General features: G+C 48.8%; 10 protein-coding genes across 10 annotated transcripts; 4 read left to right on the forward strand and 6 right to left on the reverse strand.

Moving 5' to 3' along the window:
* Nucleotides 1–342: 342 nt before the first annotated feature.
* ACHE_30763A (S-adenosylmethionine-dependent methyltransferase) lies at nucleotides 343–1,497 on the reverse strand (the record flags this gene model as incomplete). The annotated part of the gene is made up of 3 exons (XM_043277417.1): nucleotides 343–1,073; nucleotides 1,132–1,389; nucleotides 1,464–1,497. 3 exons carry the CDS (start codon nucleotides 1,495–1,497, stop codon nucleotides 343–345), a joined length of 1,023 nt encoding a protein of 340 aa, XP_043135298.1.
* Nucleotides 1,498–1,795: 298 nt separating this feature from the next.
* On the reverse strand, nucleotides 1,796–2,701 carry VPS28 (ESCRT-I subunit protein VPS28; the record flags this gene model as incomplete). The annotated part of the gene is made up of 3 exons (XM_043277418.1): nucleotides 1,796–2,203; nucleotides 2,258–2,494; nucleotides 2,549–2,701. The coding sequence occupies 3 exons, from the start codon at nucleotides 2,699–2,701 to the stop codon at nucleotides 1,796–1,798; spliced, it is 798 nt and encodes a 265-aa protein (XP_043135299.1).
* Nucleotides 2,702–2,872: 171 nt separating this feature from the next.
* On the forward strand, nucleotides 2,873–5,251 carry NOC2 (mRNA-binding ribosome synthesis protein NOC2; the record flags this gene model as incomplete). The annotated part of the gene is made up of 1 exon (XM_043277419.1): nucleotides 2,873–5,251. The coding sequence occupies one exon, from the start codon at nucleotides 2,873–2,875 to the stop codon at nucleotides 5,249–5,251; it is 2,379 nt and encodes a 792-aa protein (XP_043135300.1).
* Nucleotides 5,252–5,568: 317 nt separating this feature from the next.
* Nucleotides 5,569–7,811, reverse strand: ACHE_30766A (putative potassium transporter; the record flags this gene model as incomplete). Its single annotated transcript, XM_043277421.1, has 3 exons — nucleotides 5,569–7,437; nucleotides 7,494–7,702; nucleotides 7,805–7,811. The coding sequence occupies 3 exons, from the start codon at nucleotides 7,809–7,811 to the stop codon at nucleotides 5,569–5,571; spliced, it is 2,085 nt and encodes a 694-aa protein (XP_043135301.1).
* Nucleotides 7,812–8,493: 682 nt separating this feature from the next.
* Nucleotides 8,494–10,745, reverse strand: ACHE_30767A (uncharacterized protein; the record flags this gene model as incomplete). The annotated part of the gene is made up of 2 exons (XM_043277422.1): nucleotides 8,494–9,245; nucleotides 9,422–10,745. The coding sequence occupies 2 exons, from the start codon at nucleotides 10,743–10,745 to the stop codon at nucleotides 8,494–8,496; spliced, it is 2,076 nt and encodes a 691-aa protein (XP_043135302.1).
* Nucleotides 10,746–12,380: 1,635 nt separating this feature from the next.
* On the forward strand, nucleotides 12,381–12,914 carry ACHE_30768S (uncharacterized protein; the record flags this gene model as incomplete). Its single annotated transcript, XM_043277423.1, has 1 exon — nucleotides 12,381–12,914. One exon carries the CDS (start codon nucleotides 12,381–12,383, stop codon nucleotides 12,912–12,914), a length of 534 nt encoding a protein of 177 aa, XP_043135303.1.
* Nucleotides 12,915–13,757: 843 nt separating this feature from the next.
* On the reverse strand, nucleotides 13,758–16,291 carry ACHE_30769A (ABC-F family ATP-binding cassette domain-containing protein; the record flags this gene model as incomplete). The annotated part of the gene is made up of 7 exons (XM_043277424.1): nucleotides 13,758–14,129; nucleotides 14,182–15,276; nucleotides 15,327–15,426; nucleotides 15,474–15,666; nucleotides 15,721–15,912; nucleotides 15,962–16,166; nucleotides 16,220–16,291. 7 exons carry the CDS (start codon nucleotides 16,289–16,291, stop codon nucleotides 13,758–13,760), a joined length of 2,229 nt encoding a protein of 742 aa, XP_043135304.1.
* A 715-nt stretch (nucleotides 16,292–17,006) lies between these two features.
* Nucleotides 17,007–17,321, forward strand: ACHE_30770S (uncharacterized protein; the record flags this gene model as incomplete). Its single annotated transcript, XM_043277425.1, has 2 exons — nucleotides 17,007–17,138; nucleotides 17,193–17,321. The coding sequence occupies 2 exons, from the start codon at nucleotides 17,007–17,009 to the stop codon at nucleotides 17,319–17,321; spliced, it is 261 nt and encodes an 86-aa protein (XP_043135305.1).
* Nucleotides 17,322–18,253: 932 nt separating this feature from the next.
* ACHE_30771S (uncharacterized protein) lies at nucleotides 18,254–18,586 on the forward strand (the record flags this gene model as incomplete). The annotated part of the gene is made up of 1 exon (XM_043277426.1): nucleotides 18,254–18,586. The coding sequence occupies one exon, from the start codon at nucleotides 18,254–18,256 to the stop codon at nucleotides 18,584–18,586; it is 333 nt and encodes a 110-aa protein (XP_043135306.1).
* Nucleotides 18,587–21,711: 3,125 nt separating this feature from the next.
* On the reverse strand, nucleotides 21,712–22,110 carry ACHE_30772A (uncharacterized protein; the record flags this gene model as incomplete). The annotated part of the gene is made up of 4 exons (XM_043277427.1): nucleotides 21,712–21,793; nucleotides 21,858–21,923; nucleotides 21,976–22,040; nucleotides 22,105–22,110. 4 exons carry the CDS (start codon nucleotides 22,108–22,110, stop codon nucleotides 21,712–21,714), a joined length of 219 nt encoding a protein of 72 aa, XP_043135307.1.
* Between the last annotated feature and the right edge of the window lie 2,519 nt (nucleotides 22,111–24,629).

Consider the following 24,629-nt stretch of genomic DNA (forward strand, 5'->3'; position numbering starts at 1 on the left):
GTGTGATGTTATGGTATCGCGGTAGTAAGATTATATAGTATGGTTGTCTATATTGTCTGTTGAATGGACAATGTGATTGATATACGGAAAGAGTTTGACAGTTTGTATGAACCAAGTGGATGCATTTCATGGATGCGAAATGACCAATGTCGTCATAGGGCGGCTGGGCGCGTGGCTCGAGTGATGGCACGATTCGATGGTCCTTCTATACAGATCAGAAAACATTCAGGTCTCGTTGATAAATCTACCCCTGGTAACGGGTTTGAAACTAAACCTTTATATCTATGCAAGTCGTTTATCATCTATTTTCGTCACGTCAATTGGTCCGAACCTCAAGGGCTGCTAAGGCCACCCCCAAACAGACCACCAACACCGGACCGCAACTGCTGACCCATCTGCAGTCTCCCAGTCATCGTAACCTGTCTCCTCTCCTTCGTCCAGCACTGCAAGACCAAGCTTCCCCAGTCGCTGCCGGAGTTCCTCTACTTGCGGCAAGTACGATTCGCGCAGCGGCATCTCGAGTACAACGCGCGCATTCGGGCCACGACTCAGCCAGTGCGTGATGGCATTAACGAGCAACTCTGGGTGACTAGGCGAATATAGCGAGTCCGCAGCCAGGATGATATCGTATTGTTCCTCTGGGGTGGGAAGTGGATCAGGGATGATAGACCAGTCCAAAATGCCCGTTGTCACCGTTGCACCCGTGCTGTTGAGCAGTTCCACGTTCAGAGAAGCGTTATGTGCGAGGTTGGGGACAATCGGTGGGAGGTCCGTCAAGTGGATCGTGGCCGAATTGCCCCGGAGGGCTGCGAATGAAAGTCCTACGAGTCCAGTCCCTGCTCCCAGCTCTAGCGCTCGAAGCTTGCCTTCGGTATGTGGAGTAGTTGTCGTAGATGGCACAAGTTGGGGCGTGGTGTCGAGGACTGTGAGGAGGCGATGGGAGAGGAGATAGGAGGATACCCAGGTCTTCATGCCCAGGTTGTCAGCGGTGAGTGAGGGTTCGTGGAGAGTTAGTGTGAAGTGTTCGCTTCCTGTTGTAGGTACTGTGAAGACTCGAGACATAGCTGGCATGGCTGGAGATTTCCGAAGTTAGAACCCCCTAGGTCACCAAAACCCGGTAGATCCACGTACCAGTCCGGCCGCACCGCTCGCTAAGACGAGCAGAGGCGGCATCCCATACAGCATCCCGGAGTGCGTCGGTTTCAAGCCATGAGAGTGGACTGGAGATAATTGAAGTCAGATAGCGAGTTACTCCGGACGGGTCAACGGACGGTGTCTTTGTCGTTTCGGCGTCTGTACTGAAAGATCGTGGTTTGATCGCTAGAAGGTCAATGGCTTTCATCAACTCAGTTCCCGACGGTTTGGTATAGATTTGAGGCAGGTCGAGCACTATATTTGGAGGTTTATCAGTTCACTACTCCGCATCGCCGGTCCGATTCACATAAAAGTGGGTAGGATCCTACCGTGAAGTGGCTCCTCGGGGTCCCTGCTAATCATTTTGCGTTTCTGTGTTGAGAATTGATATCGATATGTGCTAGACAATTAATTCAGAAGAGCTTGCCAGTATCCAGACAAAATCGCGAAAGTGGCAAAGGAAATCGGAGATCTCGCGATGCCGCCTCAGAAAAAATCGCATTTGCCAAAAGAGGAAAAGCTGGCTCGGGAATTGCTCCGGCCCGATGCCGTGAGAACAATAGCAGAGCACTCTCCTTGAAAATTGAAAACAATTAACACCGAACGCCATGCTCAGAACCCCAGTTTACGGATATGAACTACAATGCTTCGTATGCTTCGTTTATCCCAACGTTGCCTTGAAGCCTTGATATGCCGATTCAATGTCAAACGACAATTCCCTCGCTTGTTCCTCACCGAGTTCCTCTGTCGCCCGCATCTGATTCAACGTAATCAGCCACTGGATTATCTTGCCTCGATTCTCAAAGTCTGCGTCCGTCACTTTGTTCACTGATTGAATGACTTCGGAGAGCAGCGGGTGGAGTGCGTCTTTCGAGACCATGTTCAGCTTCAAGGCGTCTAGGAAGGTGATGAAGTTCTCTGTCGCCGTCAAGATTAAGCTGCCGGATGCGCCTCCTGGAGGACCAGTCATGGCAGCGCCCATGGGCGCCGTAGGGGCAGTGTGGGTGGCTTGCTCGACTGTCGCGGGGAGACCGATTCGAAGGCGTTCAGTGGCACGCGGGCATTCTAACTAGAACGGATATTAGCCATGATTTTGAACAACGCAGAAAAAGCTAAAGCCTACCCCCCACATGCGCTTAAATGTCTCGAGGTCGACAAATTCCCTTGCGACACAATCATCACCGAGGCTGGACTTGTACTGCTTCAATAACCGGGCACATGTCTCGGTATACTCCGTCTCAGTGACCGCATCCTTGATGTAGGCCTTTTCCAAGCCATCCAAAGTCACAATAATGCTGTAGATTTCCGCCAACGACTCGTAGAGATCTCGTTCCGCCGAGCTTGTAGCTAGTTTGACTTCCTGGCGCGGCAGTTAGCCCGCGATGCCGCAAAGCAAACCACCAGAACGGAATACCTCATCGAGATTGATGGAAGCTGTCAACGACGGATTGGGAGTATAACTGTAAGGCGTAGGTGCATAGGCGAGAGGACGTTGGGCATACATGGTCACGAGAGAGGATGTCGAAGAGCTGTTGTATTTCCCCGACATGCCAGAGTCGAGTATCATTGTATGGCCCGAGCGGAGGGGGAAGGCGGTCACCCGATTGGGATTTTCTGCCGCCAAATGCTCTCCGAATTTTTTTTTCTTTTCTCTTTTTTCTTTCCAGCGACGAATCCCATTCCTCCATCGATTTTCCAAATAGCAGTTCTGCTTTTTGGCTGAAGGAACTTTTTCACAATGGTTCAGAAAAAGTCCACGAAGAAATTCGAGAAGAAACATCTCAAGGACACTCTCGAACGGCGCAAGGCCTCCGCAAAGATCAAGCAGCGACACCAGCAGAATGAGAGACGCAAGGCCGATAATGCCAAACAACGCGCGGAAAACGGTGGTGCCGCTGAGGAGGAGCCAGAGCAGGCCAAGAAGGCAAATGCCTTTGCGGAAATGAACGTCGATGATTTCTTTTCGGGCGGTTTCGATATTGCGAATGCCGATGCGGATCAGTCGAAGCCTAGCAAGAAGAAGGATGTTTCGCCGAAGATCGGGAAGCGCAAGCGATCCGAAGGCCAGGAGCAGGACGACGAGGCTTCCGCGGGTTTAGGTGAGGAGGAAGATGCGCAGAGTGACGACGACGCGTCGCAGGCTAGTGGCCCAGACGACATCGGAGAACACAAGAACCAATTGGAAGCATTGAAGGAGAAGGACCCAGAATTTTACAAATACCTAAAGGAGAACGATGCCGAATTGCTCGACTTTGGTGACCACGGAGACCTGTCTGAAGTTGATGCGCTGAGTGAGGGAGAAGAGGAGGAAGGGCCGGCCAAGAAGAAAAAGAAGGGCAAGAAAGACGAGGATGAGGATGAGGAGATGGTGGATAACACACTTAATATGGTGACTGTGAAGAAGTGGCAGAAATTGATGGAAGAGCAATATTCGATCAGAGCCATGCGACAGGCCGTGCTCGCTTTCCGGTGCGCAGCATACCTCAACGAAGCGGACCAAGAGGAGATGAAGTACTCGATTCGCGACTCGAATGTGTATCACCAAGTTCTCGTCACTGCGCTCAACATGGTTCCCCGGGTCCTGGCTCACCATCTCCCAGTCAAAGAGACTGGTTCCGGCAAAATTAAACTGTCTCTTGAGACCAAGAAGTTCAAGACGCTCACGCCTCTTATCAAATCGCACACTGCGTCCGTCCACCAGCTGCTCAGCAACCTGTCCGATGCTCAGACTTTGAAGATGACTCTTTCGTCCGTCGAGCCCATGCTCCCTTACCTTCTTCAATTCAGAAAGCTGCTTAAGACCCTGGTCAAGATCGTCGTCGGGATCTGGGCCGATGTCTCCACCACCGAAGCAACTCGCATCGTCGCATTCCTCCTCCTACGCCGATTAATGGTCATCGGAGATGCAGGAATTAAGGAGACGGTGCTCAAGGCCTCGTACGAAGGCGTGGTCAAGGGCAGCCGCAACACAACCATCCACACCCTCGCCGGCATCAACCTCATGAAGAACTCGGCAACCGAACTCTGGGGCATCGACCAGAACGTCTCCTACACAACGGGCTTCAACTTCATCCGCCAACTCGCCATCCACCTCCGCAGCAGCATCACCAACACAACCAAGGAGTCCTACAAAGCAGTCTACAACTGGCAATACATCCACTCCCTCGACTTCTGGTCCCGCGTCCTCTCCCAACACTGCGACGGCCTCGTCGAAGCCCAAGCGGGCAAACAATCCGCCCTTCGCCCCCTCATCTACCCCGTCGTCCAAATTGCCATCGGAGCAATGCGCCTTATCCCAACAGCCCAGTACTTCCCGCTCCGCTTCCAACTCACCCGCGCCCTCCTCCGCCTCTCCCGCGCAACGGGCACCTACATCCCCCTCGCCCCCTCCCTCCTGGAAGTCCTCAACCTCGCCGAGATGCGCAAGCCCCCGAAATCAAGCACCCTCAAACCCCTCGATTTCAACACCACCATCCGCGCCCCGAAATCCTACCTCCGCACACGCACCTATCAAGACGGTGTCGGCGAGCAACTCGCCGAACTTTTCTCGGAGTTTTTCGTCCTGTGGACCAAACACATCGCGTTCCCGGAACTCTCCGTCCCCGTCGTCGTCATGCTCAAGCGCTGGCTGAAACAGGCCTCATCGCGACATGGCGGAAACAAGAACTCCAAGATCAACCAGATGATCCTGCTTCTCGTGCAGAAGGTCGAGGCTAACGCGCGGTGGATCGAGGAACGTCGGTTGAGCGTTACGTATACGCCTCGGAATCGCGCGGAAGTCGAGACTTTCCTCAAAGATGTTAGCTGGGAAGCGACGCCGCTGGGCGCATTCGTGAAGAACCAGCGGAAGTTGCGCGAGGAGCGTGCTGCTGTCCTTGAGGAGGGGAGACGCGAGGAAGAGAAGCGGAGGAAGCAGGAGAAGGAGGAGAAGGATGTGCCGATGGCGGATGGGTTTGGTCCTAGCGATGATGATAGCGAGGAAGGGGAGAATGAAGGTGATGTTGGTGCTTCTTCTGGCGGTGATGAGAATGAAGAGGAGAGTGAGGAGAATGAAGAGGAATGGGAAAATGAGAGTGAGGAGGAGGAGGAAATGGAGGGTGAGATGGAAGAGGAGTAGACTATTGCTGTTTTTATGTCAGAGCTGTAATTATTGGGATACACTACCGTTTTTATTTCTATGTACTGGTGTCAATACAAAAGTTAGAATTGGAGCTTTCCAAGCGGATAATACTGGGGGAAATTATAAATCAAAACGTAACTTTTATTTACACCTGAACGTACTCTATGCTATATACGAGAACGAAGCAAGGCTGCTGAGGAAACAATAATGTCTTAACACAAAGCAAACAAAAACAATAAATCACAAACTTGATACACTTCATCAACGGTGAACCACATCCAATGACCCTATATTATTTTCTCGTATGCTGAAGATCAAACTGACCCCATCGGCATCTTATCCATCCCATAAGTACGCGTCTGCTCACGCCTCAACGCGGCATCCTCCTCCTCTGCATAAGCCAATGACTCACTCGGCAACATAACCGCCCTATCAATCGCAACAGGAAGACCCCTATGCCGTCCTCTCAACGTCACAGCAGCCAGAATCAACTTGCTAATCGTGTGCCAGGAGCCACAGAACGACGAGTTTTTGCCGGGATACCCAACACTAACCCCCACGCAACCGTATGCCGAAACGACTTCGAAGATGATGTTGAAGGTCGAGTAACCGACTGGATCTTTTTGGAAGTGCGGGGATTCGGCAATGGCGATGAATAGGACTGCCATCGCGATCCACCAGATGTCGTGGCTTAGTTGGGAGCGGAGTTGCTGGTGGACGAAGTAACTGCGGGATCCTTCGGTGGTGTTGGAGTCTTGTCGACCGAGGATGTGGTGTCTGAAGAGACTAACGAAGAAATTCGGGGGCTTGGAATTGTTTTCTTCCACTTCTTCGTCATGCGAGTAGATGCCCAAGGAACGCTCTTCATAGACGTTCGTGTTCCTCATCGTAACCAGCACCGGGAATGCCGAGACGTACATCATGAGAACATATAGAACGAGCAATCCCTGGCGAAGGCCGGAGATGGTCACAACATAGAAACCTCCAGCTCGTACGGCGAGGGCCTGGAATAGACCGTCCAAGACACGATATCCCGTTGGCAAGCTCTCAATCTCCTGGTTTCCGATGGCTAGGAGCTCAAAAAAAGCCCAATCAATTCCATTCAGAATAATGATGCTCGCCATCAGATACCACGTGTGGCGTGCAGGGAACAAGTTCGTGTAAACTCTTCTGGGATGGTCCAGGATGAAATCCAGAGTAACCCTCCACAAGTTCCATGCCGGCCGGTCTGGCATCAAACGCCTCATAGTCCAGACAATGAAACGCAAGAAACACGGATAAAGGGTGTTTCCAGCAAGAATCAGCATACCCATGGTCAAAAGCGGATATGTGTTTGTCTGCAGCGCCGTCATGTTTGCATCCAAAAGGGACATGCCACTGTTCACAAATGCAGAAACAGCAAAGAAAGCACCCGTCCAAAAAGGCGACAGTCCATTGGCGCGTGGGATCTCAGGATGGTTTGCTTCTAGCCAACCGCCCATGCCCACGATACCGAGGATCAAGAAACTTAGCCAGTAAATTGGGACAATGACTGACAAGAAGGAGATTGCTTTGTACTCAACACCTCCGAGCTTGTCCCGTTCAGCGGGAGTAAGGCCATGAAAGGATGAGTTCCTCGAGACGGAACCTTTGGAAGTAAAATATTTGTGTGTTCCCCGGAGGATGCCCTTCAGTCCGCCAAACTTTTCCTCTTCATAAAGCGGCAGGTTGGGCGTAACATCTCTAGGGTGATTGTTCAAATCTAGTCGAGCCCCGACTCCGACCATAGGAAACACGCGATGGGCATGATGGTTGTGATGCGACTGCCTCGCGCCAATCGTAAGTTGGTCATCATCAGCCCATCGAATACGGTCGTCATCATCCTGATGAGATCGTGTCTCTGCAAGCACCGGTTGCGCAGTCACATTTGCCTTGTTTCCGTCTTTACTGGTGGCTAATCCGTCTTCGCGGTCTTCCACGACAACTGGGGCTTCTTGGACACGAATATCCGAGGGACGATGGGATTCCGGTGTGCGTCCGGCTAGCCATTGAGGCGCACGATTCTTGGAAATACCCTTGAACTTGGAATGGAAAGCCCGGTTTCGAACGAACAAAACCGTGATGGAAATAAGGATGGCATGACCCAGCATAAGAAGTGCAAACAAGATGGACTGCTGAAAGGAATTCAATGAAGATAGGTCGACCTAAGACATGTCAGTAAGTCCACATGTTAGAACACCAGGATGTTGGTGGGACGTACACTATTCAACCCAGCACCAGTCATCGCACTGACGCACATAAACAGGGAGTCGACATAAGCCACACTGCGCGCGGGAGTCGACGAGCTCCAGAAGATAGCACTGCAGATTAAGGGCGTGAGGATAAAGTAGGCATAATGAAGCACGATAAAGTTACATGGCGGAAGGACCGCCATAATAAAGCGACCAAGAGGCCGGCGCCATTCGCGGGCTATGCATGTATATTAGCTTTCTTCTTCGCGAATTGAGACAACAACACATATAATAAGGAATGGAGAAAAAGAATAATAAAAGGAGAACGGAAAGTACGCACGGATCATCCTGGCGACACACGAAGAAAAATTCTCTTGGTTCCTTCCCAGCAGAATGCAGGAGATCACCCCCGAATGCTGTTGTTGGTTGGTTGGACAGAGAGCCCTGCAGCTGCAGTGTAAATCCGCGACAAACTAGCTCAAATTTTATTTCAAGCCGGCCTTATAAGGCCCAGTAGTAGTAGTGGTGGTATCCTTGAATGTGTAGGCGCACACCGCTACCCACAACACCAGACTCTGAATTTTCGATGAATTTTAAGTCTAGTAGTACCAAAAGTCATTGTATTGTTTTGTGGGGAAAGCGTCAGGTTGATGCGAGGTTTAGCGATTCGACAGGAGAGGAATGTCTGGCTAAAGAGTCGTGATTTGGTCAAACGGTGAGGGATTATATTATGCGGTAATTCTGCAGCGGCGAGATACGCGGCGAGGGATAAAATTCAATCGATCGAGATGGATTCGCGAGTTTTATCGTAACAACTGGGAGCAAGCGTGTGTTATTCCATTTCAACGGTCTTCTGATAGTGAATAATTTCTGGATTGGGCAAAGATGATGGAAGGAAGAAAAGGAGAGAGTGTTGACCGTTGGTGAGAAAAGACTTGAAAATTCCGGGCCGAATCCACCATCCGGCTTGGCACTCGGTAGGGCTGATCATGGCTACTCTATTCCGACTATGCAAAACAAGTATGTACTTTAATGGCCAATCTCTCGCTCTCGCACCCAATGTCCACTCTTCCCTCCCTTCTTTTCCTCCAGTTGCACTCCCCCAATCACCATCCCCTTGTCCACGGCCTTGAGCATGTCGTACACCGTCAACGCAGCTCCCATTGTCGCCGTCATGGCTTCCATCTCAACTCCTGTGCGGCCTAGACAGCCAACCGTTGCCTTTACAGACATGGCACCGTATTTCATCCTCTCGTCACCTTCTGTCACTGGCTCAAGGAGCTTCACATCCACTTCAACACCCGTGATCCCGATGCCCGGGTGACAAAGCGGAACCACATCCGGAGTCCGTTTGGCGGCCATGATTCCCGCAATACGAGCGACACTATACACATCACCCTTGTGTGTGCCTTGTCCCTCTCGAAGTAAGTCCCACGGGCGTGAGTTGGAGAAGTAGACCAGTCCGGTGGCGGTGGCTTGCCGCGAGGTGACTGTTTTTTGACTGATATGGGTCATGTGTACGTTCTGGGAAGGGGTTAGGTGCGGGAGGTCTGGGTCGGAGGCCGTTGGGAGAGCTGATTCGGCTTCAGCTTTCTCCTTTCGGTCCGCATTAGTGGAAGATCTTGCGTGTGCTTCAGCAGCATCGGTACTACGCTGGTGGTAGAATCGGGCTTGATCTGTGTATGATACAATGGAAGGAAGAATGTGGGTTGGGATATGCGACCATGGGTTATTCCTCGAAGATGTTGCCAATTGAACCCGAGACCTCGTTGATTTAGTATCTAATTTCCTCCATCAGCCTTATACAACAAAACAGTGTGGTATATACAAGTCAAAGCTGGACAGGTCCCGCTTGTGCCAAATAAAACAGAGTCCCATGAGATGTATGCATGTAGTCATGATCCATAGCACTCAATGCAGGTATATATAAAGAATGAAAAAGGATACGCCTACCCACCAATAAGTATCATGGGCCGGTTCTTCATATTCTCCAGCTCTCCTATGCCAGCATGCTTCGCCTTCTTGCGTTTCACTGCCATACCGATGATATCGAGGAGCTCGCGTTCTCGGGGGTTGACAAGATCACCATTATCGCTGGCACGCGCCGCCGTCTGCACGGTATTGAGTAACTGCAGCTCTTCTAATACAGCTTCATCAATCGGTTCACCATTGTTCGCCTTCCGAACAACGTCACGCAAGGAAACCTCAGAGTTCCCAAATAGACAGACCTTCAGATTCCCGTCACAGGTGATGCGCAGCCGGTTGCAGGTTCCACAGAAATTATGGGTCATGCTGGTAATGAATCCAACCCGGCCCTGGAAACCAGGCACTTGGTAGGTCTTGCTCGTGTCATTCTTGTGATCAGCCATCTTTTCCAGACTGGGGTATTTCTCCCGGATGACCGCCAGCATCTCTTGATAAGAGAGCATCTTCCCCTCGCTCCATTTATTGCCGTCGAACGGCATATACTCGATAAACCGGATTTCGATAGGATTGTCACGTCCCATTTCAACAAACGGGACAATCTCCCGGTCATTGATACCCCGCATCACGACGCAGTTGATCTTCAGCTTGATCCCTGCGCCCATTCTGTTCATCTCCAGGACCCGATTAATGCTTTTCAGCACGGCATCTAACCCCTTGCGCCTGGTCATAATCTGATATTGAAACGGGTCGAGTGTATCTAGACTGAGGTTTATCCCCGTCAACCCCGCCTCGACCATAGGATCGAGTTTCCGATGCAGTGAAATTCCGTTCGTCGTCAAGCACAGCTCACGTAGTCCATCACGCCGCAGATTTCCGATCGATTGCATTAAAGGAACAATATCTTTCCGGACTGTCGGTTCCCCACCCGTCAATCGAATCTTGGTCACGCCCTGCGAGACGAAAAGCGACGAGAGGTAGACAATCTCCGGCGAGGTAAGAAGACGAGGCTGGGGAGAAAGCTGTATACCCTCTTCGGGCATACAATAGAGGCACCGTAGATTGCATCGTTCCGTAACGCTAATCCGCAGATAATCATGCTGGCGGTTGAATGTGTCTGTCAGGAACTCGGAAAACGGTTTCGCGGATCGCAGGGCAGACCATCTCGTGGATGTGACCTTTTCGGGGGAAGGAGGAGCAGGATAGGCAATTGTTGACTGTATCCTATCCTTTGGCTGTGCCGTCGCTGCCGTTGCACTCGTGCTATGTCGCCGAGGTTGTGGTCGGACAGTCATCCGGGATAGAGACGCAAGTGATGGTGATAAGGCGCCCCGCCGGCGCAATAGACACTCAGCCATTCTCAACGGAAGAGATGCTGCTCAGTACCCAGCAAAAATGGGAATGCATGAGGGCATGGGTTCTAGGACAGGATAAGAAATGAATTCAGCGAATGGTAATCATCATGATGCATCTTAGTAACGGTAGCAGTCCTTATCAGGACATCTGGGCTCCGCGGAGGCGCGGAGTCGCCATCGACCGCGGGCCGGATAATCTTCTCCCCGTCGCGGGCCATCTCATAGAAGGGCGAATTACCATCAACAACAAAGCCATGGAAAAGGATATATTTGTTTTATCTATGCAGAAAATCGCTCAAGAGGGCAAACAATTGTCCAAAATCACGTTGACATATGCAGTTGTGGAAAGCCAGGCGAGCTCTCGTAATTGATATAGGTTAAGGTACAGAAGACAAATTTTTTTCCTTTACCTCGAAGATAATACCAGGCAGAATTTCAACTTGCCCACAGTTCGGTCCATTCAGGACAAGTGTGATGACTGCATACCTTTCAGTCTCTGATATGGAAATGGCATTTCTACCAGCCGTCGAGTCCGAAGGCACTTCATAGTGCCAAACTTGGTCCTCGGGGGCTGGACCGCAAATCATGTCGTATGCCTTCGTCAGGCTCGGGATTTCTTTCCCTTGGAACAGATAATAACAGTGCAGAGATACTCCGAACACCTGTTTGGTGTTGAGTCAGATGAAGCTCCACGCTGTATGGTACACGCAAGTCCCGAGGCGTTTTGTCAACACACCAGAAAGGCAAATATCCCGGGGGTATCGCATTTCCCAGGGCGTTTTTTTGCAGTGCTGACCGTCCATTTTAATGTGGTGCCATCTTCTTTCTTTCGCCCCCAAGGCACAGGATCTTCACAAGAAATGCCAACGTTGGCATCGAGGACTTGCCCACTGAGGGGCCTGAAATCACCATCAGGAGGCAATGTGAAAGCCCAGTCAATGATGGTTTTTTCTTCAGGTTCCCCCAGCGATGTTTCCTACGTCTCTCAGGGTCAACATCGGCATAGAAAGCAATGAATTCGATGTAAACACCATCTGAAAAAAGAATGAGCTTGTTCGATGTCATTCCATACTCATGAGTTCCGCCAGGCGTCAGGTTGAACAGACGTTGGGCGCGATTGTCTAAGTCCGAGAGGATGTCATGAGACACAAGTATGACAATGTGGTCGAAAATCGGAGGGACGAACTCGGTCGGACAAGACGTGCGATGAATTTCCCTATATACTAGTTAGATTGTGACTAGTTCGCGCGACACAACTTTTCTCATAGTACCAGAGCGAGATCTGACAGATTCGATCAGCCTCACAGGAGAAGATTCGAAGCTCTCGGAACCTACTTGTCCGAGTACAAAGTACAGAATGTGTGTACTTGGAGGGCGCCGGCCGCGGGTCCCACGTATGGATAATTTCTGAACCAGTCAGCCGTCGCGTAGAGGAGCAAATCGCCCCTCTCTCTCACGTTATGACCCAGCATCAAAGCCCCAGAAACAGACCCAGCTTGTAAATGAGGTATATAGTAGTAGTATGTGGGTTAGAACGGTCTTGCTGGGTAGAGAGAATACACAAGCCAGCAGAAGGCCTGCAAAGAAATTGGATTTTCTTTTGAGCTTTCTATCTCACCAAGCTGTCAATCCATTGCAATGCTCCCCCTCGTGCGCGCAATCGAGTCGATCTCTGGCAGTGCGTCCGCAACGTTGACGACTGCTTCGACGGGCCTGTTGCACATCTCTGGACAGCCACGCTCTCCCGTGTCGGGGGAGGTTCCCGCACACCACGACTCCCAAGTTCTTCTCTTGCTCTTGAACCTCCACCAGGCCCTGTTAGCAGTCGGTGGCTCTATTGCTGGCATCACTCGCCTGACCCTCTACATCGTCAACTATAACCCCCAGCAACACCAACAAGCCCGTCACGTCCAGCGTTTCCTGCGCTCCCACAACCCCATCATCACCTCGTTCCTGTCCCTCAACTCGCAGAGCCTGAATGGCGATTCCTCGTCGACGCTGAAGCTGTCATCTCCCCTGCCGTTTCGCGGTCAGTGCCCACCGGCGAACAGGAGGCATGGGATGTCATTATCCTCGGCGCTGGTCTGTCCGGTCTCACGGCGGCTGATCAACTCATACACTTACGGATACTTCACGAAAGCAATGCTGGTTTTCAAAGCCCTTTTGGGTTGAGAAGGGCTTCTGCGGACTTGTTCAGTCTTTCAGAGGTCCTGCCTCTATTATTCGAGACTGCAGCTCCCCCGAGGATGGCGGCTGGGTCCTGACATGCTTCCTATGTGGTGATACGGGCCGGAAGTGGTCGCAGCAGGACGACAAGACCCGGACGGAAGTTCTGTTAAAGCAACTGGACCAGCTGTACAGCGACAAGGACCGCGTGCGCAGCGAGTACGTGGCCACTGCCTGGCATGACTGGACTGCAGAGCAGTACTCTGGCTTTGGCTGCCCTGCCCCTCCCTGCCCCCCAAGTTTTGTCTGCTGCGGGAGATGTCCTCCGCGAGCCCTTCTGGAACCTTGAATTTTCCGGCACTGAAACTTCTGTCGAGTGAAAGGGTTTCAAGGAAGGTGCGGTGCGTAGCGGCGAGATGGTCGCGACAGACGTTTCGAAGCAGTTGGTTTGAACTCCAGTTTAGACTGCACATATTGCCTGTATTTCAAAAAGTGCATCTTCTTTCATAAAAGGACTGATTTCATCGGCATGAACAATTCCAAATTTGGTGTTTTCGATTCTCGATATAAATAAGCCGCCCTAATCCGTGTTGGGTTCCTCTAGATTCAGCGTCCAATGAGTCGAATTCTCGGTCGGGATCTTCTGCGTGGTAGCTCCAATTACGTCTCAGTAGAAAGCTCTTCTATTGTATTCAAGTCGGGCAAGTACAGAGGCATATAAACCAATTTGACTCCCGCGTCGACACACATCTTGGACCTAGCCATTTTTCCATAACGCCTATTACTATGTCCAGCGATTCGGAAGGACCAGAAACAACCCAGCAGTGAGCTTCAATTAAGGGCTTAATGCTATCTCGTTGCTGGAAGCATCTTCAGAACCCGCTTCATGAGGCTTTCCTCGAACTGTTCTACGCCATTCTGCTGCTCGTGGGGCTTTCCGGCTTTCATAACATACACTGTCCGTCTTCTATCCTGCAATTTCTCTTGCCCATCATCGACGCCTTCGAAATCATCGTCCAGGCTGTTCTCCTCATCTCTCTTCCCTTCAACCACAGACCGAACGAGGAAACGGTCATGCGATATCAACAGGATTGCGCCGTTAAACGAGGAGAGCGCTGATGCGAGTGCCGCCACTGTGTGGAAATCCAAATGGGTTGTGATTTCATCCAGGATGAGCAGGTGTGGAGAGTTCCATACGACCTTGGCCAAGGCCAAGCGGACCTGATAGTTTCATCAGTGCTGTATAGAATAGAAATGGGTGGAGAGTAATTACCAGCTGTCCGCCTGATAGCCGGGACACCGGTACATCAGAAACAATCCGGCCCTGAAGGCCCATAGATGAGAGCAGACCTCTGATCTCTCCCTCCTTGAACGCTCCGCCAACCTCTTTTGTCATTAGCCCCAATGCAGTTAGACCAGGGTCAGCTTGGCCCTGTTCCTGGAGCTCGTCAATCGAATGCTGTGCGTAGTAGCCGAGTTTGAGTCTCGAATGGGTCGTTAATTTCCCCTTCGTCGGCAAAATACTACCTGCCAAGAGACGGACAAGTGTCGATTTCCCAGAGCCATTAAGACCCATGATACCGACGCGGTCACCCATGTGCATCACAAAATCAATACCATTCAGAACAGGGGCCTCGTTAGACTTATATCGGAAGACAATCCCTTCTAGAGATATCAGCGGACCCGGGAAACGTAGTTCACCGGCATCGGGGAGCCTCATCGACGCGCCTCGTTCGTCTGTTGGGACCTCAATTTCGGCACGGGCATTCAAGTGCCAACCTACAAGGTCTCTATTCAACTTGAATCGTCCTCCATTATGGCTCACTTGAATTCCCATCCAATCGTCCACTTTCTTCTGGCGGGATTTGGCCTGTCGCAACTTATTATCGTCGTTTGTCTTCTTGCCGACTTTGATATTCTCACGAATGGTTGCTTCCATGTGAGCGGCCTGGCGCTCTTGTGCTTCCTTCATGCGTCCCCAGTAGAGCTTTTGTTCCTCGAAATCTTTCTCGTATGCAGACAGGTTGCCGCGGAAGTAAGTGAGCTTCTGGTCTCTGAGAATCATGATCTCTTCGCAGACTGCGTTGATAAAGTCTCTGTCGTGGGAGACGAGGACCACAGTCGTTTCCGACGAGTCGCGTAGCTGTTGAAGATAATTCTGAAGCCAGACGACGCCCAGAAGATCCAAGAAGTTGGTGGGCTCGTCAAGAATCATAACGTCGGGATTCTGTATCAGGACACTTGCCAACATGCAACGCATGCGCCAGCCACCAGATAGATCCGAGAATGGCTTTGTAAACCAAACTTCCTTGAACCCTAACCCAATAAGAATCTGGCGGGCTTGCTGTTCAATGTCGACCAGTTTCATCTGCCCCAATGTATTAGATACCAGTTCGTCATGTCAAGAATCGAACGTACGACTTCGAATTGAGATTGGAGATCTTGCAGTGTATCCAGCGCAGACTGTGTATCTGCCTTGATTGCATCGGCGTCGATTTCCTCTTTTACCTGCTCCATTCTAAAAGAGTCAAAAATTGTCTTCAATGTACTGACCGAGGGACTCACAGCTTCCTCGCGGCTTGAACCTTCCCTTCGACAGCCTTCAGATCCTTGCGCGCCTGTAGTCCTCTTGCTCCACTCTTCAGGCTTGCATTCTTCTGGGCCAGGAATAGCTGACTCTCGAGTTGCTCGTGACGAACCGTGCGAATTGCGCGGACCGGTTGGGATGGGTCATCGCTGTCGAAACTTTTGGATAAGTCTTGGGAACGGGATATAATTAGCGTGGCTATGATAAAATGAGACTGAGACTTACACTCCATCTTCCGTACCACTTCATTCCTAGAAGTATCACTCCCCATCACTCGTTCCAGCACAGTCGCATGCTGATTACCGCTTCCCGGATCCAGGTTGCCATTAGTATCGGCATCTGTCTGTTGTAGAATAGCAATCCGAGTCGCATGAGGTATACCCGGGACGAGCTTGTCCGCCATGGCCCGTAGAAGAGCTAATCCGTCAGCCATGAAACAACACTCAACCTGTAGGGCCTCTCTTACTTGATTTCCCGGTGCCATTTCGCCCAAGGAAGCCATAATGAATGCCCGGTTTCAAACGCAAATGAGCATCCACGACCAGCTCCCTGGCTTCAGCTTTGGCTTTCGATTTACCCTTGGGCTTGGATGGTTTGGATGAAGTATCTGTTGAGGTATCGTTAGTGTCTGGGGTGGCCACTACCGAGACATTGAGTCCGTCCACGTCTATCTAAGAGCCAATGGGTTAGCAGAGCAAGGGGAAAAGGAGGCCAACTGGCTTACTTCCTGCGAAGGGTTGTTATCGAGAAGATGGAAACGTGTTTGCTTGCAGGTTGCAATGATAGACGGGGCCATGGGAACAATTGATGCCAATTAGATACCAACTAGATGGTTCAATTGATTCCTCTCGTTAAGTAATAGAGGAGTGTGTGTATGGTCAAGAAATCTAAAACTTATATAACCAGCACCTTGCATCCGAGGATCACCTCAGGGAAAATAACAACCTCAGAAATAACCGATGTCCACAACAAAGTCATAGCACAAATAGCGAGGTATAGGGCCACCGTCAAGGTTGAGACGACGTCCTTGGCATTTGTCGGGGTCCAAAAAGGGAAATGCGGGCTTATCCGAATTTTTGTGCATGTTATGCAGCGGATAATGTGACTCGGTGTGAGTCAAGGTGCCCATGATATTTCTGATGAAGGCGAATCTGATATTCTATTCTCTGGGTACTTCGTTTAGAGTTCCATGGTTATGTTGGGCGTCATTCAATAGATGTCATTTCATAGATCTCTTGGCATATGTCAAGAACCAAACATCACCATTTAACCAATGGCATGGCATCACTTCACAAGTTTCAATTGTAGAAAGAAGCTCAAGCTCGAGAATACAGTTCGTTTCACATCACCATGCGCTCATTTCCCCGCATATAGCATAGATCATATCTGATGACAGAGACGCCACCGGCTTGGACACGAAGTATAAAAGCAAGTCAATTCAATCTGAACATCAGACAAGATCAAATATCCTTAAACATTATTTATTATATTCTTCTATGTACCACTACACGATGTCCTCAAATCGGAATCCTAACACTAGCAACTTCGCCTTCCCGCCCCACGACCAGGCCCAAAAGATGGCCCAAAATGGTGGCCAGCAGAGTAGCCAGGGGATATTTGGAAAAATGGACCCGACCAAGCAGGTATGCTTTTTCTGTTCCGTGTAGCAAGCGGAACAGGCTAACAGTATTCAGCAGAATATGCCCTCCAAGAGTGGTCTGTCTGGAGGCGGGTTCACGGCTAATAGCCAGACGGCGCAGGATAGTCAACGACGGGGTTCGAGACAGGCGTATATGTTTGATGAGTCGGAGATGCCGGAAGATTGAGCGTTATTGCATGGCTTGATATGAAATTTATGATCTTGGATATGATGGAGGAACATTTGTAAGTAACCTCCATGGGGGCTGAATACCCGAACAACTGCAGTCGAGAGCAATTTATGTAATAGTCATGAGGTCTCAAGTCAAGTTCACCATATATGACATAGCTAAGCAAGAAATCAAACAAGTATTGTCTCCATATCTGTCAATAACAACCCAAAGAGAGCCCGGCGCACAGCATGTGCAAGCAGGAGAGTGGGTGTATAGACTTTTGTGGTAGATGCAGGATGGGGGTAAGGACTTCTTCAGGAGGGGAGGGTCGTATCGAAGACCAGTATGAAAGGTTTAATGACACCGATTACCCTTGGATTTGCGCTTATAGTTTGAAGGAGTGGTTCATCCTTGATTTCATTCTATTATCACAATTCACAATCCTACTGCAATCACCGCATGTCTGTTCGGTGGAGTTTGGCACTCTTTAGTAAGGACTAGGAGCACAGGGACATAAAATCTGGCGTTTATTCTGTATAAAGCCTGGGACAATTCAGAAGCCATTGTTTTTCCATGTCTATAAGTAGACCTGGACATTGTCCTTGGGTATACCCAACTTTTTACTAATTATAGAAATCCCCGTGACTTGCATATTTATTCAACCGTAGCGGTTTAGATGTGAAGATCATTCGTTTTATCTACTAGCTACCGAGCCCGTGACATCTCATGACTCCTCGAACTCCCCACAACAAGCATTCTCACGCGCTTCCTCTGTTTCGTACCCCTAGACCGTGCAGGCGATGGCGAAGGCAGTCAAGCCAGGAACGTCCCTCAGCACCTATCTCCCGCCATCAATCACTATCACGCAGCCGCCGCGAAGGATCCAGCAATGTCTGTCCCTCTACTAATCTAAACTTCATGGACTCCAGTACGGGCCCGAATACACCATGTCCTCCCTCCACGATCCCTTAGCCGGCATCCTGGCGCAACCCGTCAACCCCAACATCAATGCCTCCTTCATGCCTCCGCCTCAGTCAGTGTACTACAACTACTACAATACCGCCTCCAGTAATCTCAAAAGACTTGCGAGGCGAAGGCATAAACTTACTATTCTTCTATCAAACTTTACTTTGATACTCGGCATAGGAGGTGGCGGTGATGCTGGGCCAGGCCATGTTCAACTCGCTGGAGCTGTCTCAGAGCGAATGATCCAATCAGGAAGCATTCATTCTGAGTATATACGGCACTTACCTCAAGTTGACGGCCGCATGGTTCCCTAAAGAATACCTGCAAGCAGTCCATAGCCCGGTATTAGAACGGTTGGGGGAATCATGGTTGTATGATCTGTATGATGAGTAGATTGTGTCTCGGTCCTCATGACGTTAATATATAGTATTGGACAGGGCTGCATACTGCATTGTAGGAAGACCCCGAAAGTAGTCAGTAAGCTCTTGCACAGTTAACACCAGAGCCAATACCATACCACTGTAGTTGCCATAAGCTTTGGAGTAAGTGTAAATACTCGGGGTATATTCACAGATTGACTCGCTGTAGAGACATCGACATAATGAAGATGCCAATTGAATAATCGTTAATGAAAAGAACCATGGTTGACTCTGAATCTCGAACATTCGAAGTAAAGGAACATCCGAAGTATACAAGTAGATACATTTGGGCTGCTGTAAAGAAAGACGGCTTACTCCGTATACCCGGGTGACAGCGAATTACTAGAAGGGGTATAGTGTTCCTATTTGGGTTTAGCGTTCCTTTGCCGCTTGGCACCGCCGTGCGTCTCTATAAAGATGCCTTCCATCGCTACTTCAACTTCGACCCAATTCCTGTTGTTTTTCTTTCACTTTATTACCGCGCTGGCCGCATGATTTTGGTGAGGCATTTTTGCTATTGGCCCTCTGTCTGCCCCCCTCATTGCGCCACCTCCTGTTCGTTGTCCAAGATCATAATCATCTTGGAGCTGCAGCCAGTGGTGCGGTCTCCTGACCAATATGATCCACTCCCTCATGCTCAAGGACCCTACTAACAATGAGTGATGATTGAGAGGGCATGACGCCTTGCGAATTTGGATTGTCGTCCATTGTTCTCATCATGACCATCCTTGTAATCTTCATTTCGGGCTGGCCGAGCCTCACTTGATGACAGGTTCACGCAAGTTCATTAGGTCATATTCTGAGAAAAAGAACATGAAGCTTCAGGGTGGACCATGTAGACTCAGTGTCGCAAGCATCCTGCCAAAGGTGAGGATATTGCCGTGCTCTTGTGTCTACGTACATACTACGCCGATTGCCTTGTGTGAACAAACATCTTCTTGGCTGTCACATCCCATTACATGTTTTGGATAGCAGTACGGAAGGGCCTACCACATTCTACTTGGCTTTATCCACGCTCCTTCTGTTAGTGATATGGATCGGTTGGTAGGATGATGCGCATTACTCTTGTGATTAGCATTTTATATTGAGAACAGTTGGTGGGGATAAAATCTGACTTCATGCCCTGGTCTGCATTGGCTAGGAACAGGGAATTGATTGGTACAGAGGGACTGATTAAAGTGATGTCACCAACTTCACTTTCTGACAGACAACTCTGAATATTTCGGGCAGTCCATGGGGTCAACACCTTGTCACGGCGCTGCCGTTGGCCGTTTGTAACGTTTGCATGATTACCTGTTTTGGATGTTTTCTTTTCTTTGTCTGGATTAAGCGAGAGTGTATATAAGGCCACACTGCCTTATTTTCTCTTCTTCTTCCTTTTTTCTCTCTCATGCTTGATTTTCTCGTCGATAGCTACATAGTAGTTTGAATATTAGTTCGTTTACTACTATCCGAGCGCGTGACAGTTTCTAAACGGCAAACCTTATTTTGGGAAAGTCATGAATTACTGATAGAAATGGGATTATCATTGTCCACCACCTTATTTACAAATTAAGGAAAGTCCCATCAGTGATCCCGTCTGGACCCGGCGGCACTGTTTTATGACTAGGTTCGGCTGCGCCGCAGCCCTACTAATTGGCTATCGGTGATGCCGGAGCAAATCCAACCCAAAGGTATCACAACATGTTGGTGACAACCTTGGTCTTATGAAGATGAACGTATTACAGCGCAGGACCAAAGAACAATAAGTAGATTATTATCATTACGCAAACAGGAGCACTTATCATTTAAATAAACGGCTTTGACATGATCTCGTTTGCTCCATTCCAATTCTTTAAAGCATAGAGAATGGATCGAGTATGTTGGAATATGGAGGAGGATGCAGTCGCTATTGTGCTCAGCATGTGGGGAATAACACCAGAGACAATTGCCCAGCTACTGACTAATAAACGGGCTGCAGTGAGAGGAATCCAGGAAGGCATGGTAGCTGGATTGGAAGCCACAATGCCGCAATATGAAAGAACAACCAATGCAGTCCGGTCCAGACTGGCCAGGATCTGCAAGGTGCATCCTGAGCTTTGGTCAAACAGAGAGAGTTGGAATAGAGGGGCAGTCCATGCATTCCTCGAAAATTCCCTATTTGATTGTGACCTTCTTCGCAGTCTCTTGACATTGACACCAAGTGATATCGAAATGATAATTCAGGTCTGTTTCTATGTTATTTTTAGAAGGTTAGTGACTGACATTAAAAAGTACCAAAGGGTGGATCACCTTCTAGATCACCTACCAGAAAGCAGCAAGGCGAGCGACAGCCGTGGGGCAAGAGTATAAACAGGATTCATTGCCGACTGGGGTTATAAATGGATTGATGTGACACCCACTAGGAAATTCAAGGTTGTTCCAATGGATCACAGGGTTGATTAGTGATACGTGTTGGTCAGCTGCATTCTGAGTGTTCAATCCTCCCTGTATCTATAAGAAGGATGCGAACCTGACCAGTTTCAAAATTCCTTTAACTTTTGGACTAAACTGATGGTCAACATGGCTGGGTATGAGTGGCTAAAAGAAGAAATGGCAGTTGCTGTCTATTATGCTTCAGAAGGTGTTCCTCACAGTGTCCTTGTTCAAATTCTTCGCTGGAGGCAATTTTCTCGCATGATGGTTGTGATATTATGCTTGCTTTACAGAAACCCGCTTGAAGTTCATGAGACATATTAGGCCTTCGTTTTCATTGGGATATACAATAATGAAAATAACAGCACAATCGAGCTGATCATGGTAGATGCAGCGCGGGAAATGTGTGTGGTATATGGATGGAGGTTGTTTAATTTTGGTTACAGGACGGGATAAAGCATATGCGGGGCCATAGACCAGGCTACTACAAAAAGTAAGCAGTAGGGATGTACATAGCCAGTGGCGATGCATGATAATGCATTCTTTGTCTGAAACTAATGCTACAAGAAGCAAACATGCAAAGACACCAAGTCTAAGTCTAGATCCCAGTACCTAGGTTAAGAGATTTATCCAGTCACCACAACTTTCCCGCCATATTTCTCCATTGCTGCATTGATCTCGTCGACGTCGATGTTGTAACCACCATTGCTAATAGTCCAGTCAGTTACCTGTATCATTGATGGTATGAAAGGAAAGGTGAATGAATACTTACCGCACAAGCTCAACCTTGAGGTCGTCAGGACAGTATGTTATTGTACATCCAAACTCATCGAGCTTGCTAATATACACTGTCAACATGCAAAGAGAAGGAAAGGAAACAAAAAGCATACTCCAAGATTTCATCCTCATGTTTCTCTAGCTCATCACGACTCTCAAATCGGACTTCTCCGTAAGCCTGGTGAAGAAAATATTCAGTGGTGAGTCTTGAAGGAAGGAAAGCCTGTCTATTCATAACATACTCCCATTTTGCGTCAATCTTATAAGATACAATGTATAGACCCGTATAGTTATATAGATTTTCTGAAGGCAATAGATTTTAAAAAGAAGAAAAGGTCAGCTAGATATGGGACTTTCATGTTTTTTCAGCTGCGGCTGAGCAATATGATGTGTTAGTACCTGAAGCGGGGTCTCTCGGATCGTAGCTCAGAAGGGAAATCGGGAGTCGATTTATTCCGGACTAACGAGGTCTATATGGAGAGGACCAGCGGAAGCTAGAGCTATATTGTCTATCGAACGTATATGCGTGTATGTAGCTGATTGAGTGCTTAATCTACTATATGTGTGCACACGTTGACTATAAGAATCTCCTGACCTCGCTACTCGGGCCAGCTATTTATCCGATAGATCCTCATCAAGTAATATGGGTAGTCAGGAAGGTAGTTTGGCACTACCATTGACACTACCAAAACAACTACCACTCACAGGATGGAAGGATATATAAGGACGCTCATTCATGTACCTAGCTCAGTTCTTCGCGATCAATCTAGTTAATCAAGCATTGGTTACCTTCTAGTTTCTGACTCGTCCGCACTTAACCAACAACCCAGTGTACGTACTCGGTTGGCCTTGTTTCTCTATGCGTTACCTTTTGCCGTTTCTACTTGTTGATTATCTTACGGAGCCTGGAGGGGGCGATATACCCATCAACGCATACGACATACCGAACCGGACCCGGAGGGGCATTGAATATACGATTACTTGGGAGACACTTAGGGTAAGTGTCCAGTCTCGAAATACAACTAACTAGAACCCTAGGTACGACACGAGAGAAGCCAGGTTGTGACACTGAGACCGGATTTCTAAATCATTCGACTAGTACATATATCATTTTTCTGGAGTGAATAATGGCCAGATAGCATACTTGGACACCACTAAGAGAATTGTGCATCCTTTAATCCCCCCCTGGCCAAACTTGAGAGGCCTTTCACCAAAATCATATTATTTATATGTTTTGGATGAAGAGATTTTGAATCCAGCGAAGCCCCAATCCTCCAATTACATGGTGGATCTGGATCATACCAGCCCTCCCAGCAGTAGACTTACTTTAAAGCAATATGAGACTTATCTTCTTTAAGCCAGTGAAGGCCTATTGAATCAGTTGTCCAACCATTTGGGCTTGTTGCTATTTGCCATTCCTGTGGGAGATCTGGTTCTTGATACCAAATAGCCTGCTGCTCCTTCCCTTTCAGGATAACCAAGTGTAAAGGGCTATGCCCGAAAGCTATTGTTTAGCTATATACAGAAAGGATTCGATGAAGAAAGAAAGAAAGAAAGAAAGAAAGAAAGAAAGAAAGAAAGAAAGAAGAAGGAGAGAGGGAGAAGCTAGTATATAAAGGCTAGCGTAAACGTATGCCCGACGCGTCGGAGGCGTCCAACGGAGTTGTCACGTGCCTGCGAGGACCTGTTCCGAGTACCATTTTAGGCGTAGCCTATCACACCAAGGGTGGTATATGACAGCCACTAGAGCCAATACACTCAATGATTGTAACCCATTCCCGATTTCCTTGGATAACTGTGCGAGGTCTCTCACTGCGCTCAATTGCAGTAATAACCTTAGATGTTGTACAAAGACCCATTGCAAAAGCCAGTCTCATCAAAGTTCCATATATCATCTTCATGAATGCCATGCTTCTGGATAGCTTCATATACAATGTTTAGCCATTGGTTTATAACCCTTGGATCTTCTTGCTTTGCCCGTTGATATGAAATACGTCGGTTATAGCGTGTCCGCACTTCAGGATGGCGCTTAATAAAGGTGGATGCCCAGTTGATTCCAAGGGTTGCTTTGGAATCATGTAGTCGCTCACGAAGCAAAATTTCAGCCATTCCACGCAGAAACTCTGGCCGAATTGGAAATCCCCGTTTATCTGCATCAAGAATTTTCTTGATAAGAGATTTCTCTTCAACTTCTGTCAATCCGTGGCTATTGGCGCATGTTTCTGATCGTGGTTTGATCCCAGCAAGCCGAGTGCGAAGGGTAGATTCAGGCACCTCAAATACCCAAGCAGCTTCTAAGATTGACCTGGTTTTTTTCTCTTTCCATCAGCGATTGCCATCTGCATTCTAGATTCTTTAGATAAAAGCATTCTGGGTAGTAATAGTGGAAATATAACGCGTTGAAGTTGGTTGATTTGAATCTTCAGTTGTTGCAGCGGAAATTCGCAGCCCGCCCGTGGATTACATTAACTAACGTAAATTAATTCCCTACCGAGTGGCGCACCCAAGCGAGCGGCGCAGTCTATATTCCATACAAAATGGCGATTTTACAACCAAGATATCGCAACACCAAAGTATCAAATAACTATGCTATAAACCAAGTTCGTAATCTTGTTATAATTACAGTGCAATCTTGTGTACATTAAACAGGTGGAATTTATACTTAGGAAGCGAATATAAAACATCTTCGCAACCAGGACAGTCACAGGGACGACCTTTGGGAAAGGTTGATGGCAGTTTATGGGTCCCAAAGTGCTTCTGCAATGTA

The sequence above is a fragment of the Aspergillus chevalieri genome, chromosome 3 (assembly GCF_016861735.1).
Source record: "Aspergillus chevalieri M1 DNA, chromosome 3, nearly complete sequence".
In the NCBI taxonomy this organism is placed as follows: domain Eukaryota; kingdom Fungi; phylum Ascomycota; class Eurotiomycetes; order Eurotiales; family Aspergillaceae; genus Aspergillus; species Aspergillus chevalieri.